Source organism: Ixodes scapularis, unplaced genomic scaffold, assembly GCF_016920785.2.
Source record: "Ixodes scapularis isolate PalLabHiFi unplaced genomic scaffold, ASM1692078v2 PGA_scaffold9__187_contigs__length_104089568, whole genome shotgun sequence".
In the NCBI taxonomy this organism is placed as follows: domain Eukaryota; kingdom Metazoa; phylum Arthropoda; class Arachnida; order Ixodida; family Ixodidae; genus Ixodes; species Ixodes scapularis.
This window is the reverse complement of record NW_024609884.1, coordinates 97,849,686-97,867,821: the sequence shown is the minus strand read 5'-3', so window position 1 is coordinate 97,867,821 and position 18,136 is coordinate 97,849,686. Positions and strand designations below refer to the sequence as shown.

The following is an 18,136-nucleotide window of genomic DNA, read 5'->3' as shown; positions in this document are numbered from 1 at the left end:
TGTAGGCGGGACGCTACAATCCCCACAACACTACTAGTAAGGCGATATCTCGTATCGACGGCCGTATTTTTGGAAAAAAAAGGTCGAGATTGAACGAGGCCGACGAGGCGCGTGACGTCAAAATGTCTCATTTCTCCTCTCTTCGTTTCGCCCCCTCAAGACGGCGAGGGGAAGAAGACGCGAGGCCGTTCCCTCTCCTTCTCGGAGAAACAAGATGAAAACATATCTGTCAAATGCGCCTCCTTTTCTTGAAGAACACAGTCATCTGTTCGATATATCATTGTATGAGTGGTGGGTGGTGGTGATGTTGTTTGAATAAAATAATCCAAAAGAAGTGGTGGGATGCAGGGTGATAGGTTAGTCTCCCAGGAGAGGGGACAGCTGTATCACCCTGCTGGGAAGTGGGGTGAAAGAGGGACAGAGGTGAGGATGGGAGGGGAGTAAGTATACATCATAGTTGGGATGCGATTCTTCTTGATGACGACAAAAAGTCACGGACCGCTCGAAGAACACTTGTTCGCACTACACGTGATCCCGTTGGAAATAAAACCTTTGTCGTATTCGGAGAAGGTATGGCGGCTATGTTCACATTTCCAAGGAAGTTTTTACGACAGTCTGCAAGTAATGGGCACGTCCATAAAATATGGTCAAGGTCTTCCACCACGTTGCAGGCTTCACATAGCGGGGGAGAGGAGCGCCCAATGAGGTGGAGTCTCTTGTGTTGGCGCATCCGACTCGAAGTCGATGACGAAGCGCCTGTTCTTTTCTTTTAAACTTTTTCCTCGGAATGAGATGTGGAGGAGATCCTGCTGCTGTCTCAGGGTCGGGGTGTAGCATCCTAATGCTTCTTTGAATAAAAGAATTGGCCGAATAGTTTGTATGCGCAAAAAAACTTGGTGAGCTGTCGGAGTGGGCAGTTGTGGCAAGAGCATCAGCTTCTTCGTTACCTTGGATGCCAACGTGGGAAGGAATCCATTGAAAGTAAAAGGTGTTTCCATTTCTGCCTGCGGTTTGTGCAAGTTCTGCAGTTGTTCGAGCAAGAGGGGAAGCATACTCCAGGTTCATGAGTTGGCGTAATGCTCCGTTTGAATCCGTAAACACCACAACCGATCGGGGAGCTGGAGGGAGGGGTGTCTCGGTGATTGCTAGCCAGATAGCCATTAATTCAGCTGTTGTGGTGTCGAAGCAAGTATCAAGCTGTCCCATGTTGCTGAGGCCAAGTTCCGGGACAGCGTACGCTGCTGTAGCTGTGTTGTTCTTAATGCTGCCATCAGTGTAAATGTGTAACATTCTATCGTAATCTGTGTGTATTAGTTCTAGTGTAATTTTCCGGGATATCACCACTGCTACCCGCCGACGTTGTGGTAGGTCAAGAATCTCCGTGGCAACTTTGAAGAGTAACTCCTGATGTGGTGGCGGCAGAGGTGGGACGTTTTCCGGATAGTCGATTGAGTCACGGAAAGCTTTGGCGACTTGACTTAAGCGAGAATGGTGTCGGGATGCTAGTTTGTCGATGAATTTGGAAGTTGACTGGGCACGGCGAAATCTAGTCATGTGTCGTAGAGCCCTCTCATGGGCCTGCAGCTCTAGTGGTAAATCCCCTGCTTCAATAGACCCTTTCCGAAATTCAGTCTGGCCACTTTGATCACTATCATCATCTGTGGAACGGCATCTGTGCCATACGAATGGCGGCCTTCTAGTGACTGATAAAGGAAGACGTTGAAGATGCTCCTAAGCGAATATTGCGAGGCCTGTACGTTCGGGGGTCAGTACGAAGCGAAGTAGGGCTGGAACACAAGAGCTACGTAAGCGTTTATTTCTAATTGCTCAGATTCAGTCAATCTGTCGTGGCACACAATTGGCTTTAAAGCACTTTGGTGTATAGAATTTTCTCGAGGCATCTCAGTGGGTTGGAGCTTTGTTCTGAATGCACGTTCTTGGTCACCATCGACCTGAAAGTGATCGAGAAAGAACTCACACTGAACAATTCCTCGCGTGCCGTCGACTTGCGAAAGTGACGGTGCCGATACGGGTCCCTATCATTTCGTCGAAACTCGTTTCGTGGAATTACGTTTCGTGGACAACTTTTCGTGGACACACGTTTCATGGACTCACGTTTCGTCGACACTGTGACATTTCGTCGACAATCGTTTCGTCGACAGCACCACCGTAAAACGTTTCGTCGACAAACTTTTTTTTTGCTGTTCCGAAAGGAATGTCGGAAACTTAAGGTACAAGTACTTGTAAGAGATGACAAAGACGATGCCCAGCGTAGTTGCTCTCCAAGGTGAGCAACTGCGCTATCCTCTCGCTCTCATGCGTGCCACATGGAATAAGTAAGAGCGCGCAGGACTTCATGCGCGGCCTATTCAGATATTTGCAAGTTCCGATGCCCGTTTATGGAACCGAAAGTTACTGGAAGAAAAAAAAAAACGGTGGAGAAAAATATGCGTAGGCGCAAAACAAAACTTCGTTCCAATGGTGGGTTGCGGAAAAGGGCGTAAACACAGATTTTTTTTTCTTTATAGTGGTTATTTTTAAACAAAATACAACTTGCAGCTTTTTATTGCAACATTAAAACCCTAATATTTCACTTCAAATTAAACATGTTCATTACCCTCAATTAGTCAAAAGGAAAAGTGATGCGGTGTTTTACTGGCTACTGCGGCTTATACGCGAGAAAACTGTTTAATCGCACTCGTTTCATCGTCATTTATTTTTAAGGGCCGTTTAAAAAGGGCATTACATAATAAGGGGGCTTTCAACACTGTCAAATAAAAATAAATAACAAAAACACGAAAACCAGTAACACTCGCACTACCGCGAGCAAGCTGCCGGCGAGTAAACCTAAAAAAAAGCTACATTGCAATGCAAAAACAGAAAAACACGAGAATTGGTAACATATAAATAAAACATTACATCAAGTTTAGTCTTATTACACGAAGTAAACCATAGCTGATATCAAATGTGCAACTTAATGTATTATATAGCTTCTCTCGAGCGGCCGTCACATCCAAGGCCTCGGAGGCAGTAGATACCACTAGACGAGATCTGTCGGCAGCAGCCGACTGGTCCCCACACGCAACATTCAATTGTTCTTTTATCGATGCCAGCAGACAGATACCTGGGGCAAGTTCGTGACCCAGCTCTTTGCATAAAGGAGCGGCTTCCAAATCTCATGTTCTTTGGTCACATATTAGTTTATGTGCATGCAAAATTTTATTACAGACTTAACATATGCAGAACTATAGTGTTATTTAATATCCAGAAGCTAAATATGCTGAAGTCTAAAAATCGTATGCGGTCTGGTAAGTACAGTACGTTAAATACCCGGTGTTTTGAGAAAAAAACAACCGTGTTTTATCGCCGTAAAGCAAACTACGCGTAGCCGAATGCTCAGTTTCTTTCAAAGTTTATTGCTTGCGGCTAAGCTCAGATGCCAATTCGCTTAAAAACCGATTTTATGCCATTTTCAACGGTAGAAAGGCTGTGTGCACCGCAAACAGGCCTCGTTTTTTCATTCAATTTTTTTAGGAGCTTGAGTGTTTTGACGTGTGGGCTGTCTATGCTATGTTCAGGTGGCTCTTGAGAATTCCACCAAAATACGCGACGCGCGGAAAGATACGCTTGCTCTGGAAACGATCCTGCCACTTTTTTCAAAACAGTCGGAGTGCCGGCGGCCAGCCCGCGAAGGGTTCCATTCGATGACGCGCAGACACCTCGATCACGTATGCTGTCGAAAGCGTAGCCCTCAAGAGCAGCGCATCATGTTGAATGTTTTAAGAATCTAATTTGAGAAAGGAGAGTGGTCGAGAACAAAACTTCTCGGCTTTGACAACGCTTCCCCAAAGGTTCGGGCAAATACACGAGCGAAACCATACAAATCGTAAGTTCCGAAATCAGTGCGATCGGTGCCACCCCCCCCCCCCCCCCAAAAAAAAAAAAAAAAAAAAAAAAAAAAATTGAAAGAGACAATTGTCGGGGTGAGGCAAGATGGCTGCGCACTGGTTCGCCATACTTGGCCCAGTCGGCCATCTTTCATCCATCCATCCATCCAACACAAGGCCGCGCGCCGTGCAGGCGCAGAGGTCGCGAGGAGGTGCAGCTGGCGGAGCCAGGAGCTGGGCGAGCGAGCTGTCGACGAAACGTCGCAACATCTGTCGATGAAACGAGCGGGTGCTTGTTTCCACGAAACGATCTGTCGATGAAACATCGCAGTGTCGACGAAACGGTTTGTCCATGAAACGTCGTTCGACGAACTGATTGCCACCGTGCCGATACAAGTTCATTTCCGCCATTGATAGGGCAAAACCTAAACTGCTTTACGAACAACCAGATGGCACTGAATTTCTGAAAGGGTCTATTAGTGTAGGTAGGCAGGGGGCCCAAGCATATGCGTAAAGCTTTCCTGTGAAAGAGTTCGAGCTTCTTCCATTGCGCGTTTGATGTTGTCAGAAGAGGGAGAGCGTAGAGGAAGTGGTTTACAATAAGTCCCCTATAAAGGCTCAGCATTGTATTTTGACTGCTTCCCCAGTCACGACCGGCGATGCGTTGGATTGCACCGAGAAGCTTTTCAGACTCTGATAAGACTTTTTTTACAGCAGGTTGCCAGTTTACTCTGTTGTTGATAATGACACCGAGATATTTTACAGTGTTTTCTCTCCTAATCCGCTTGCCATGTTTTGATGTTTGTAGCATCCCGTTGCACGCTTTTGCCGCCATGCTTTGTGGAATCCAGATTCCGGTTCAGCATCCCTTTAAACCAATGAGGTGCTTCCCGACGGAACTCGACCATCAAGACGGCGCCACCCGTGACCCAAAGTAGTCCGTGTCGTATGCCTCAAGCCATACTACATTTGATAGGACTCTGAACTGTGTGCCCACGCTACGCTTGTTAGGACTGTGTTTTACAGATGTGTGTAGTCTGCAATTCAGTTTCTTCATTTTGCTCTAGAGCACATCAGGACGATGAGTTTTTAGAGGGGGGATTAATGCCAGGGCATCTTTGTTTTGCTCTACTTCACTTGGGGCAAACGAATTACAATTTCAGGCTCAAGCTTGTGCCTAGCCCAATCAGAACCGCCCAGGGTTCGGCAAGCTACGCTACGATCAGTGTACTGACAGCCAATGCGATGTGCACGGAACGTCACAGAATGTGTCATAAAGCATGCCAGGGCATCTTTCGACGAAACGTGTTGATAAAACGTCGCATGTTGACGAAACAATCTGTTCGTGAAATGTCATTCGTAAAACTCATTGCCAACAGAACTAGCAGTTCGCTGTTACACTGCGTTGACCAAATTGTCTCCATAAAGTGGAGGCACAAGATGGAATATTTTAAGAAAGAACCTCTTGAAAGATCTGTCCAATCAGTGAGACTTCTGTGGAGGTTCAAGATCCTAGAGGTTCATTAGATTATTTACCATTACTTAGCTGGAGCATTTTGCAGTCTCAGTTACTTTAAAATATAAACACCCAATATCTAATTGGTTTGCACTTCTTTATACAATTAGGACCTTCAGACCGCTCTTTAAATCTATGTGCATGTCAAGTGCTGCAACTATCGTATTGTATGGTAGAGCTTTTTTTGTTTTGTTTTTGGTAGAGAAGGTAGGTAGCTGAGGCAGACGACTTAAGAGAGATCATTTTTGTTCACACCTTATTTTTAATACAGTACTATTTATTCTTCATTTCCCTATTTTCTTTTAATAACATCCATTGACTTCACTTTAAATTCTATAAATTTCTCCTTTGTCATTTTTTTAATAAATGTTAAGAGGAAATGCAAAATGTTTTCAAGCATAAATATATTTCACAAAAAGGATAGAAAAAAACAATATGCAAATGTATTTAACACAACCATTTCACATGCAGTCCACATCCCGATTACACAAATATCTCGTAATGAGGCACAACCTCGAGAAAACTGCCGTATGGGTAAAGGTCCAGTGGATAATAGTCAAATTGGAAGTTCGGTATTACACACATTGCATCATCACGACGCAGGACGATGTAGGAACATCTGTGTTTTGAAACTTCAACAGTGGCGAGCTTTTTTGCCATTATGATCAACGTTCCACTGGCAACGAAAAGACCATGCACTTCCGCAAAACTAGGGTTGCCATCATCGACTGAGTGAACAAATGCATCGCCAACCCTGTAGCTGCAGTTGTTGAAAGCAGCTGTCTTGACAGAGCTCAGAGAATCCAATTCTCTCAAACCTTGGGGAAGCAAAACCACAAATTCCTCAGGAAGTGATGCGGTTTTCACGACGGCCACTCCAGACACATCAATAGGCTGACTCAGTGTAGCAGAAGATATCTGGTACGCCTGCAGGAGTTGGTGCCTCTGACACAAGGTCTTGCAGATGTTCTTGTGGTTTTTTACTTTTGATGCCAGTCCTTTAAAATAAGAATGTTTGGCTTCAAACCTCATTCCCCAGTATCTGCGGGGTGGTCCAAATTCCAAGATATACTTGGGGTAGTGTAGGAGGTAGTGTAGCTTTGGGGTCACGGATTTGTCTGGATACTGCTCTGTGAAGAGGCGGAGAAACTCCGAGACCTTTACTTCGAGGTATGCAGCACAGTCCCTTGGCATTGTATCCGAGAGAATTATGTCCACAATGTGCCGATACGCTGTGTACACATTCCAGTTGCTATCATTCTGTGGAATCAAGTCTCCAAGAATCTGAGGCAACAGTCGAAAAAGGCACAATTTCTGGGAAGCGGTCCCCTTCAAGTTGCCAGATGGAGCCAAAAACTTGTCGGGATCAAACACAGGCTTCGACTTCTTGTCATGTTGTCCGTAGGAAAACTGAGCAATGCGATTCAAGTCGTCTTTCTTGATAACCTTTGAATCTACGAGACCCTTCAGTACGGCCTTGACCACAACTGCAATCCCACCTTCCAGGACATCATGCATGGCATCTGGGGGTAGTTGATTCATGATGTCAAACCCCTCCAAAGACGCAAGTGGGGACGGACCTGTGATGCCGTAGATCTTACCATTGCGTGCAGGATCCAGGAGAAATGCAGCCAGGTGACTGGCATGAGATGCACCCGACCTTGCTACACATTGGGTAGGAAGGACAAGATCGCGTAAATCTTCATACTTTGCTAAGCAGAAGCGGGACACACGCCCGCCACTGAAGGAGCACGTTAAGCCAGCCAGACGATGAAGTGAAAGGTTGTCGCCAACCACTGCAACGACGCATACTTTAAATGCTTTGTTGTGCATTCTAAACCCGTGTGTCCTCAAGATGTTGAGATCCTTAATGAGCGGCTCCAAGAGGACCTTCAACCCAAAATCCGTGACCGTCGAGTATCGGGCAATAATGAGCAGATGTATAGAGCTCAGCTTGGAACGGTGCCGTGGGTGTATGTTCAGGATGCTGAAGTAGACAAGGAGAATTTTGTGTTTACCTACTGCAGATCCCAGTGGATTGTTCAGTTCCAGTTCATCGGTGTAAAGAAGAAGAAAAATGGTGCTTTGCTGGTCTCCAGCAAGTTGTACCTTTTTCTGCTGCTCTCGGATGAAGTTGGCATCGCTGAAATCATTCAACATGCCGTCCTCTCTTTGGCTAGGAGGTTGTTCCACACTTTCGTAGATGTCGTCACAGGTGAGCAGATTTTGGAGTACGTCTTGAATGGGCACATATTGAAAAGATCTTTTTGGAGCCCCGCCTTGCTGCAGTTGAATTTCTCTTGCTTCGGTGTACGGAAGGCTTTTTTTGACAAGGTTTGTTCGCTGGTGTTTGGTTTGCATTCCAGAAAACAGAACATCCACTAGGCCTTCTGTTTGAAGCAGTGTGTTGATGTCAGAGCATGGCAGATCAGCCTTGAGAGTCGCCAGCTTCTTGTTGACCTCCTCTGCAAACTCCTTGAGGGTTGCAGAAAGCAACAGCTTAACCATTCCAAAAATAGTATCTGCTGTACTATAAGGCAGCTTCAGGCCTTCAGTCATCTTGAGATGGAAAAGCAATAATGTCCTTTTCACCTCCAAAAATGGCCGCGTCTCTTTCTCGAGCTTTGCGCTGTCACAAGGCTGTGTAATAGGCTCGGTGCCCTCATCAAAGTTTGTAGCTGAAGCACTGGCACTTGGTGTTGACTGGGCTGCGTCATCCGAGCTGAACTCGGTGTCGAGCATGTTGTGGTTCCGGTAAAGGTGCCTCCTATAGGTCTGGAAGCAGCTGAATACTTTCACGCAGTTGTCCAAACCACAGGTCACTTTGAAATTGTGTGCACTTGCATGGACCTGACCTACGTGATTCACAACTCGTACAAACTTCACATCATAGAAGGGGCAGAGGGGGCAGTATATTACAGGCATGGCAGCTGCTTACACGAAAGAACTTTCAGAGTAAACAACGACAGATGAAATACAGCCCCGCACGCGAACGCAAACCTGGAACGTACACAATACACATGAAGCGGGGCGCGGGGCACACAATATTACCACCAGTTTAAGGCGATTTAGTGCTTGTAGTTAGCGTACGCCTTCTCGAGACAAGACACGCAAGAAAGCCTCTAAAACGATTAATTTGCTTTGATACAGCACTTCGTAGCGCGCTCGGTAAAATGGGAATAAATCAGACAACGGCGCAAGTTAGGCTAGGTGGCGCAAGCTGCCGCCCGTTACAAAGGGTATAGCCATTATTATATATCCATCTAGAAGAGGTCGGCGAGGTGTCCATACCATTTAGTTCAGCGCAGTTTCATCGTCAACATTCATTTCTTTCAATGTTAGTCGTAAAAAAGAAATGTAAATATCGCCAAATGCTAAAAAAAAAAAAAAGATTAAGACGCTGCGTTGCTGCGTTCAAACGGCTGCCTATGTAGACCTGTAGACGGCGTCAGCGTCAGCCAATCCGGCGTGAGCGCTGTTGCTAGGGTCTACGTGCGCGTACGCAATTGGCCCTCTCTTTCCACCTAACGTCCCTCAATGTTCGAAAAAGCGAGGACGCCATTGCCACTGCGCCGCGGCAGCCGCGTGGTCCGCGTCATGATCATCGAGAAACTGGAGAACCGCAGGAAGCGAAAAAGGCGGGAACACGGTGGGCGGGAAAGTCGGTATCCGTTGTTGTGTTGTGTTGTCGCCATCGTTGTCGCCGTCGTTGTCGCGTCCTTCGAGAAACTGGAGAACCGCAGGAAGCGAAAAAGGCGGGAACACGGTGGGCGGGAAAGTCGGTATCCGTTGTTGTGTTGTGTTGTCGCCATCGTTGTCGCCGTCGTTGTTGCCACAGCCGAGGAGCGGGCAGCTTTTTCGAGAGGTCCCAACGCCTGTTTAGGAGGAAGTATGCGCCTACTCGTTGCGTTCGAAGAACATAATCGAGTAATCGACCTGCAAGAGAAGTGTGCCGAGAGTGAACTGAGGCAAGCAATACGTGAAAAGTTTCCGGATGTTGACATTAACTCTACATTGATTCAGGTAAGTTGGCAATTGCTCTGCTTTTATATTTTAGACATAAAATTTGGATGACTTGTTTTTTTAAACATCTTGGTATGCGAACGCAGAAGTGTCGGTGTGTTTTCGTGCGCCCCTTGTAACCTTTTGCGTCGAGATGCTGTATTGCGCGTCGGGTCACCCTTTTCGGAGGGTGCGAGTATCACGGGGGAGTGTGAGACGCAAATCAACATATAAAAAAAGATCGCGAAAAATTCAATTTTTCAAAATGTACGATTGGTCTATATAGTTCAAGAGTATATCCTCACAAAATATAAATGCTCAATTCGGTCTCTAAATAGAAAAAGTGACAATTTGTAAGCGTTGACGGACCCGACTTGTAGCCTAAACTCTGAAATGTCGACAAAGTTCAAGCGTCTGACCTCCATTTTAGTCTTGTTCGGAAGCTAGTTTCCCGCGCTTATCTTTCCCGAGGGCTGGAAGTTCAAGCGTCTGACCTCCATTTTAGTCTTGTTCGGAAGCTAGTTTCCCGCGCTTATCTTTCCCGAGGGCTGGAAATGCGCTGATTGGGCAAAGCGCGCGCTCCTCCGAGGCGCAGCTCTCTCATTGACCGAGACGCGCGCCCCCTCTCCTGGCTTCCCCGGCGCGGCGTCCCAGCCGCTCCGCGGGCTCCCGCGTCGTCTGCTTTCGCTCGCTTCGCCGTTCGAGACATGTTATATTCGCATTTCTCAGCTTTCTATATCGATAATTTTAGGGTTTTCTTTCTGCTTCCTAGTGTTTCGTATGTTCCCTGTCTTTGCGTCCTTCGTGTAAATATTTTGATACCTCCTCTTTGTTTAGCTTTCCTTTTTCGCGTATATTTGCTTTCCTGCTTGTTTAGTTCTGCGCGCTTTGAGTTTCGATGGCTGGGGACGCCGGTTTGAAAGTCAACACGCAGAGGCTAAACACTACGAGGAGACGTGCCGCATCGACGAAAGCCTTCGCCGATGCCGCAACTCGCTCTACCGCTGATAGAAGCAACTGGATCAAGTTCGTGTTCGACAACTTCGCCCATGCCATCAATGGATTACATTTTTTATGTCGAGTTGTTCAGGAAGAATTACACAACACCATCACGAAAATTACTGTTTTTCATTCTCCACACAATTTTCTATGTTCAATGTCAAAACTTCGATTTTCTCATCTTCATGTTTTTTGTCAACATACTTCCCCTTACGGGGATTTTCACGTGACTTTTGTGAAAATATAAACAGCTTTATAATGCATGGCAGACTTTCAGCTATGCATCTACATTAATAAAAGATTTTTTGTTTGACGTTTGAAGCGGCTGCTGCCACTTCAAAAGTCTCGGAGTTGACAGGGCTGCTCGCGTGTAGATATAGGGGAAGCTAGGGAGCAACCCACCAGCAACCTCGAAATTGCTGGAAACCCCGTCTGAAGCAGCCCACCTTAGGCAAACAATGTCTTGATGACAGCCCACATAACCATTTCCTGCTCATGAAAGAGCTCTTGCACTTTTATTTCTTTAATTTACCTCCGCCCCCCTTCACGACTATGTTTATAACTGGATAGCAATGTTTACTACATCCTCTGTGTACTCTCGCCATCAGGTGTTTGACAAGGACTTCGAAGCCTATGTGGACTACGACTGCGGAGCAGTTCTAGAAGATAAAGGAAAAATCCTGTTGGTTCAAAAGAGAAATCCCCCTGGGATTGAAGCAGAGTAAGCTTATGTTCTTTGATTTTAACAGTGCTGATAAATTACAATGACCAGAGTTTGCAGATGTTCATAGGTCTTTTTCTGTTTCAGACCATCTAGTGTTGTGGTTTCAAACAATGGCACAGAAGGGGTGCAAACTGTGCGGTCGGAGTTGGAGTTTGTCCTTCCAGACTTCCCATTAGACATTGTTCTTTCATTGAAAGCCCAGAAAGACAAGGCCTGCCTGACAAATACACTCAGAAAAAGAATAATCCAATGGATATATCACCTTTTATGCGAGTACAGTCTGTAAGTTAACTCCGAGACATACATCAAGGTTATGGCACTGAGAATTTTATGTGAAACTTTTCAGTTATCCTGGAAGGCTCTACGCTGAGGCAGCACGGCAGCTCATCCTCAAGCATCCCGACCTTCGGGACAGCATTGGTACAGGATATGTAAGTGTTTTTCATGACATGTGAATATCTCTTAGTGCTCAGTAATGATCCTGAACATTCTAGGACTCCTGGCACCGTTCACTTCGTTTTAAAGCGAAGTATGAGCGGCGGAAGCTGCAAGGACTTGGGATTCTTCCCAACAACGGAGCAACGAGCTCCAAGGGGACTACAGCTGTGGCTGATGTTTCCGACCCTCGCCGTTGCTACAGGACACCGGTGGTATGTGGGGGGAGGGTTCTTAAATTTTGTACACCTTGCGACACTGTTAGTGCGAACACAACTTCGGCGGTTTTTCGCATTTTACTTGGAAGGTGTACTGCCTGGTATCAAAATTTACGGCTTGCCATAGAATACCGAGTGTCCGCCCATTCCACACTAAGCGCCCACTCCCAAATTTGTAAAATCTCAAAAATAAGCACGGTACATACGGCTCATCCCCTATTTCTTTGCGATTATCTCCAAAGTTTGAGTGGGTGCTTGCCCGGTATTTTATAGTAGCTTAGTGTTTCTACTGAGACTACAATACTAAGAATACAATGAAAACAGGTGATGGCTTGTTCGCACTAAGTGTGTAGCGGGACGCACATAATTCTTGTCCATTCTCTGCCCTGTGACATAGGAATCTAAACACAGATGCCTCATACTTATTCATATTCACAATAATTCTGAGCTTCTGTGTGGCATTGCACACATTCAATGAAAATTTTCCATGACACTTTATTTTAAGGTTAAATGCGACCAATTCAAATATTTATTTTCGGCTGGTATAAATCACTCTAGATTGGGATTTTACTAATAGCACATCGTTCAGTGGGTCAAAAGAAAAAAAGGTAGAAAGTCAAAAGCCTGACTTCCTGTGAGAAAATTTGAAAACACAGCGGACTATTTCGTACCTTCGTAAGCTTTCTGCCTTTTTCACTGTGCTACATCCGCGGTTACCATAGCGTGTCACCGGGTCCAAACGCATGTCAACCGATACCGGACCTTACTTATTCCCTTCACCACTAAGCTGACATTGCAGTGGAAGCTATGCGCTTGCCCGACCAATCAGCCGCCTCCCTTTCATCACCAGACCTCATTCTCTGTGCGAGAGAGCGTGATCACGTGGCAAGTGTGCCTGGCCCAACGAGCACATAGCTTCCACAACACTGTCAACTTTGGGGTGAATGCGGTGGGGAATGCAACTTTTGTCTGAATTTTTAGCGCTGGGCTAATCTTCTAGGGGGAGAATGGCTCTGTCCAGCTATACAAACGAGATTCCGAGCTAGAGGGGACTCCCCTCTTTTAGTCTTGAACAGTTTGGTAGACTGCACGATTTATGAGTTGAGGAAAGCTAAACAGGAAAAAGTAAGCTTGAAAAGCGTTTTAGGACCCCTTTAAGCTGAATGCCCTAGTGCCACCTGTGGCAGCCTTTCCATGCCGTGCTGGAAAGTTTTCTTTTTTTGTGCCTCCCATTTAAGCCTGGACAATTGCTTCCGGCTTATCAATGTTCAGGATATGGCATCCTCACAGGCTTTTTATGCCACCGAAAGGGTCGTAGCTCCTGGCTGCACGGTCAGGCCATAGCAATGCACGACCAAATGTCCAGCTGGTTGTACTACATGTCAGAAAGATGGCCAAACCCGATTATATGCCAGCCGATTCCGGCTTGACAAGAATGCACACGATGCCATGCTAGACTGGCAATGGGGTGTGGCCATCTTTGGACAAAATGTACGACCATTCAATGTTAAGTCGTGCATGGTTATGGCCTGACTGTGCCGTCAGTGGTTATCACCTGTTAGGCGGTATGAACAAAACCCTGTGAAGACATCATTTTGGGCTCATTGATAAGCTGAAAGTGGTTGTCTCATGGGTGCGAGGCACCACCAGAAAGGGGTTCCAGTGAGGCATGGAGAGGCTGCCACAGGCGGTGCAAGCGCATCGTTTGAGAAAGAGTTCATCGACAAGGCGGACATAATTTTTTTGACAGTTTTTAAGTACCCATTGTAAATGGAACCTACTCTGAACAGAGCCGTAGTTCTTAAAAAAAGGCTCAGTGTTACTTTTGCATCCTATCTACTGTTATCAGCAAACGTAATTTGTAAAATGCTCCTGTTTCAAAGAGGAACAATCAATCATTACCACAGATGAACTAATTTAGAGATACAATAACTTCTTATTTCCGAATGATATGCTAACAAATATTGGCATCTGTTCCAAAATCGTCAGTGGCTGCTCCAAACCAATAATTTGCCTGCAACATAAGGCCAAGTGGAAAGAAAATTTGACGGGGGGTGATGAGCAGATTTACTGAACAAGTTTGTTTGTTGCTTGCAAGTGTGCACAGTTTGGAGCATTGGACGTGTCAGAGGATCGACATAGCGTCGCTGGCCACGTGAACACCATGAAAAGAGAGTTGAAGAAACAGGTCCCTGACAAGGAAATTGTAAACGACGCCATGGGAAGGACATTCCAAGCAAGGAGAGAGCTTGTCATCTCGGCCGCCTCAATCTCTGACATCTTGGAGGATTATCCGGCCCTTAAGCTCAAACAGCAGGTAATATTTCGCTTAGTGCCATCAAGTCTACTTGCTTTTTAATTAATAACGTACAAAGCATTTAGGGCTGGCTTCTAGGTCTCAAGCATCACGATGGGTTGTAACGGAAACATAACATGGCCATGTTTCTTTACAAAAGTTCCTTTGTCCCTTTGCAGGAATCGAGCCACCAAACTCTCTCCCAGTAGTCTAATGCTCTGCCCCTGTGCTGTCCGAGTGCCTAGGAGAAGTGTTCTAGCTATTAAGTGGGTGTTTCTTCCTAAGACAGCAAATAAGGAAAGAGGACACTGGAAATGGAGAGATGATTCTTTTGGGACGACTTTACCGTATTTACTCGAGTAATAGCCGCGCTGTATATGAAGAAGGCCCTTGCATCTACTTTCCCACAGAACACATGTACAGCTAATCATTACGGTGTACATAAATAACAGGGATTAACAAGATCGAGAACACTATTCTCCAAACAAATGGTATCTTTGCGAAGACATTATCTGTGTCCTGTATACACCTGGAATCATGCTGTCGATCGTGGTGATTGACAATTTGCATGCTTTGCAGAAAAGTGAACCCTCAGGTTTTCTTCATAAATAGTGCAGCTATTACTAGAGTATACACAGTATCCTCCAGAGCAGACATCGTGGAGTTTATTGAGAAAATTAAGGACCTAAAATCCGCTAATCAATGTTTTAAATATTTTGCTTCACCCGAGTGAGTTTTGAATCCAGGCAAAGCAGAGAGCTCAAAAGCTATAACACCCAAATGTGACCTCACATACCAGATTCCAGTTAAAATCTGTTGCCTGTTGTCAAAATATGCCATAGTGATCCTTAAAATTTGACATCTAAATTCTGCTTTGCACAGAAAGCTGAGTGACAGAGGAGACATTAGAGTAGGGTGCCCCTTTTCTATGGCCATGCGACCCTTATCAGCTCAGCAACCCGCTTCCGCTGCGAAGGCTGATGTTGCTTCCGAGCTGAACTCTGCCGCTGCCTGTTTTTGTATGTTGTTTCGGTATCTTGTTTGCTCACAGCTTAAATTTGACAAAGAACAGTGCAGGGAAGAATTTTGTGTTCTTAATTTTCACATCTGCTAGGCATGCTTTGTCGACGAGCAAGAAATTTCTAATTAGAATGCACCAGCTGAAACAAATATTTGAATAGTGAACGGATTTTAGGTAATAACAATTGCCAACCATTCTTTGACTCTGGGGGGACCCCAAAATTGTCTGGATCAAGCGGGCAGACATCGGATTTCAGCCAAAATGTCAAATTTCCACGCATTTTTCATCGCATATTAGCCACTTTCCACTTGCTTGATGTCAAATATAAGCTCTCTTGCAACTTTTGCTTTATATTCACTTTTTCCTTGTTTGTTGATCTGTTTGATCAAGGTGATGCGCTTTGTCGGCGCCTTCGTTGGCACAAACGGGGAAGTTGAAGTTGGCACTATTTGGAGACAATGTTTAGTCCACCAAGCTTGCTTCAATACTGAGCCTATCGGCAAAATACCTTTGCACTCAAGACCACAAAAATGGCAGACGGCCGCTCTTTTCACACTCAAAAAACTTGGACCATGAAGGCCCATTCATTCTTGCGACAGAGTAAGACTGGAAAAATCGGACCGGTTTTTACGCCTCTTGCGAAGTCTTAGGACCAGCTCTGCTGCAGCGTATCCGGTCCTAAGACGTCGTAAGAGGCTTAAAAACCGGTCTGGTCTCTCTCGGTCGTACTCTGTCGCATATATGTTTGCGGCGCCTGAGGAGAACTATAAAAATGGGCAGGGGCTGGTAATGTTGGCAGTAGCGGTACCGGAAAACCAGACTATAACCTGAACCCACCTTGTTTTTTACGTAGGACGTAGTATCGAGGCAATGGTACGCATTAACTCTATGGTGTGAGCTGAATAATTGGACTTGTCCGAAAAATCAGTTGACTACTGTAGTCTACTGATTATTGGCTAACGCTGTCTGCCTAACGTCCATTGCAGTGAATAATGTTATCCCAAAGAAATTTGTTCTTTATTTTCAGTGTCCTTACTTTTAATATTTGCTGTCTTGGAAACTGCAATCTTTATAATACTCTTGTGGCCACCAAAAAGAGAAGTAGCACCAATTGTATGTAATCCCTAGACACAGTAGTTAATGAGCTGCAGGGTCTTATCACAGCACTGTCACGCCTTGGAAAGCCTGGTTAGGAATCTTTGAAACTGCGTAGGAAGGCGGAAAAGGTAACAAAAGGTGAAAAGAGGACCATGCAGAAGATGAAGTAAAAAGCAACATATCGTGCACTAAAAGGACAATTTGCATAAAGTTGAGTGGTGCAGTATGTGTTGTATTTTCATGTCTCATTCTCAAACAAATTTCAACAATAGCCTAACTTGCCAAAGATGCCTCTGATCGAAACTGGCCAACCAAAAACAGTACGCATTCTGCGTTAGTCTGGTTTATGTGGCGAATCTTGGTACTTCGTACTTGTTTTTATGTATTTGTTTATTTGAAGTATTATCAGCATTTGTTGAAGCACGGGCGAAGCTAAATGTGATCATAAGCATAATGAAATGTGCTTGGAACTAATTACTTTCAGAAAGCTGATAACAATTCCATAGCCTTTAACTGGCACTACCTCTATGGCAAAAGCAAGCACCACGAGTCTTTAATTCACTGACACCTTTGCAATTATGATTCCGTTTCATAATAAAATGGGAATCTTTTTTACTTGCCTCCTGCTTTTCTACAGGGTAGTTTATGATTTATAGGTTGACTAAAGGTAAACTTTTTTTATTTCAGATTTTTTATGAGTTTGAACGGATCACAAGCATCAATCTGAAGCAACGTTTCTTTGAGATGGCCTCCGAAAACCTGACAGCAGTTCTTGAACTAACGGAGAACAAGCCAAAGCCAGATATTTTTTACAAGACTCTTGAACGGATGGATGTTGTTGAGGAATCCGGGAAACAAGGTATACCTGCTTTAGAATTAAGCCTTCATTGACTGTTAGCGGAAGTCCCAATCCAGCTAGCTTTCTTTGGCAACCAAATTGGTGCCGACTCGGTTCGTGTTATAGGTGGGTGCAAACTATGTAAATTTGAGATCTAGGAGTGAGCTGTATGGCATCTGAAATTCCAATTGCCGCTGTACATTAATTTTAAATTGTGAGTGACCGTCTGGTGATCTGTGCCTTTAAAAAAGATTGGTGAATGGCTGTAGTTAAAAGAAAACATAAATTTGCATTACTGATGTGATGCTTATATACAGCCTTCCTATTTTGTTGCATTGCCGTGACACTTGGCACTGAGCATAATTGAATGGATTAGTTTCAAAAAATATTACTAGCATGGGTGATTAATGTGTTCATTAAGTGTGTGCATATGAGGAAACAAAATAGCAGTTTCAGTCGTCCCGCCTCCAGCGTGAACTTCCTAGCTTTGATAACATCTGGGCATTTCATGCACCATGCGCGTTCATGTGTCGCCAAAGCGCGCCAGAAGGCATAGATAGCGTATTGGAGACTGGGCTTTTGAAACTGATACTTTGCCATTCTCACAAGTTCGCAGTAACTTGAGCATCTAAAGTTTTTTTCATGCAACCCACTTCAAGCGGTCCACAAAGATCGGTCTCGGTGTATTACGCTGCAATTTACTACAGTGGCATGACTAGGTGGTGGGTGTTGGTGTGAGAATATCAACGAATGAACTTTCCTCATTCAAAAAGGAAAAAAGAAAGTTCGGGTTGACCACTGATAAATATTAAAAATTTGGGGGATGCAAGTTGGAAGTGTTAGTTGCCTGAAATAGCTAACTTTGCCATTATTATTTTTCAGAACTGAACTGTCTGATCTTCTTCTGTTTGTTTCCACTCCTGCTGAAAGAAACGCACAATTCCTTCATCACATGCGAAGTAAGTTTAGACATTTTCGTCATTTTAGACTATATACAGCATGACTAAAAAAAATTTGTAGGCAACAAGACTGCCATGATTTCGGCTGTCTTGGTGGCTAGCCGGCTAAGTTGGACGCAGTTCAAAACTAAAAATAAGTCCAT

General features: G+C 44.9%; 2 protein-coding genes across 2 annotated transcripts; one reads left to right on the top strand and one right to left on the bottom strand.

Annotated features, from left to right (window-relative positions):
- Positions 1-5,886: 5,886 nt before the first annotated feature.
- Positions 5,887-8,328, bottom strand: LOC121833817. Its single transcript, XM_042287471.1, has one exon. The coding sequence runs from the start codon at positions 8,326-8,328 to the stop codon at positions 5,887-5,889; it is 2,442 nt and encodes an 813-aa protein (XP_042143405.1).
- Positions 8,329-9,294: 966 nt separating this feature from the next.
- LOC120846904 (sterile alpha motif domain-containing protein 3) lies at positions 9,295-17,293 on the top strand. The gene is made up of 8 exons (XM_042287470.1): positions 9,295-9,426; positions 11,013-11,125; positions 11,213-11,410; positions 11,475-11,559; positions 11,623-11,778; positions 13,880-14,098; positions 16,884-17,055; positions 17,286-17,293. The coding sequence occupies exons 1-8, from the start codon at positions 9,295-9,297 to the stop codon at positions 17,291-17,293; spliced, it is 1,083 nt and encodes a 360-aa protein (XP_042143404.1).
- Positions 17,294-18,136: the final 843 nt, after the last annotated feature.

Excerpts from the sequence above, each read along its gene's own strand:
- LOC120846904 (XM_042287470.1), top strand. The coding sequence starts at position 9,295 with ATGCGCCTACTCGTTGCGTTCGAAGAACATAATCGAGTAATCGACCTG. Across the intron at positions 9,427-11,012 it reads TTAACTCTACATTGATTCAG|GTGTTTGACAAGGACTTCGA; the intron begins GTAAGTTGGCAA and ends TCTCGCCATCAG. Across the intron at positions 14,099-16,883 it reads CCCTTAAGCTCAAACAGCAG|ATTTTTTATGAGTTTGAACG; the intron begins GTAATATTTCGC and ends TTTTTATTTCAG.
- LOC121833817 (XM_042287471.1), bottom strand. The coding sequence starts at position 8,328 with ATGCCTGTAATATACTGCCCCCTCTGCCCCTTCTATGATGTGAAGTTT.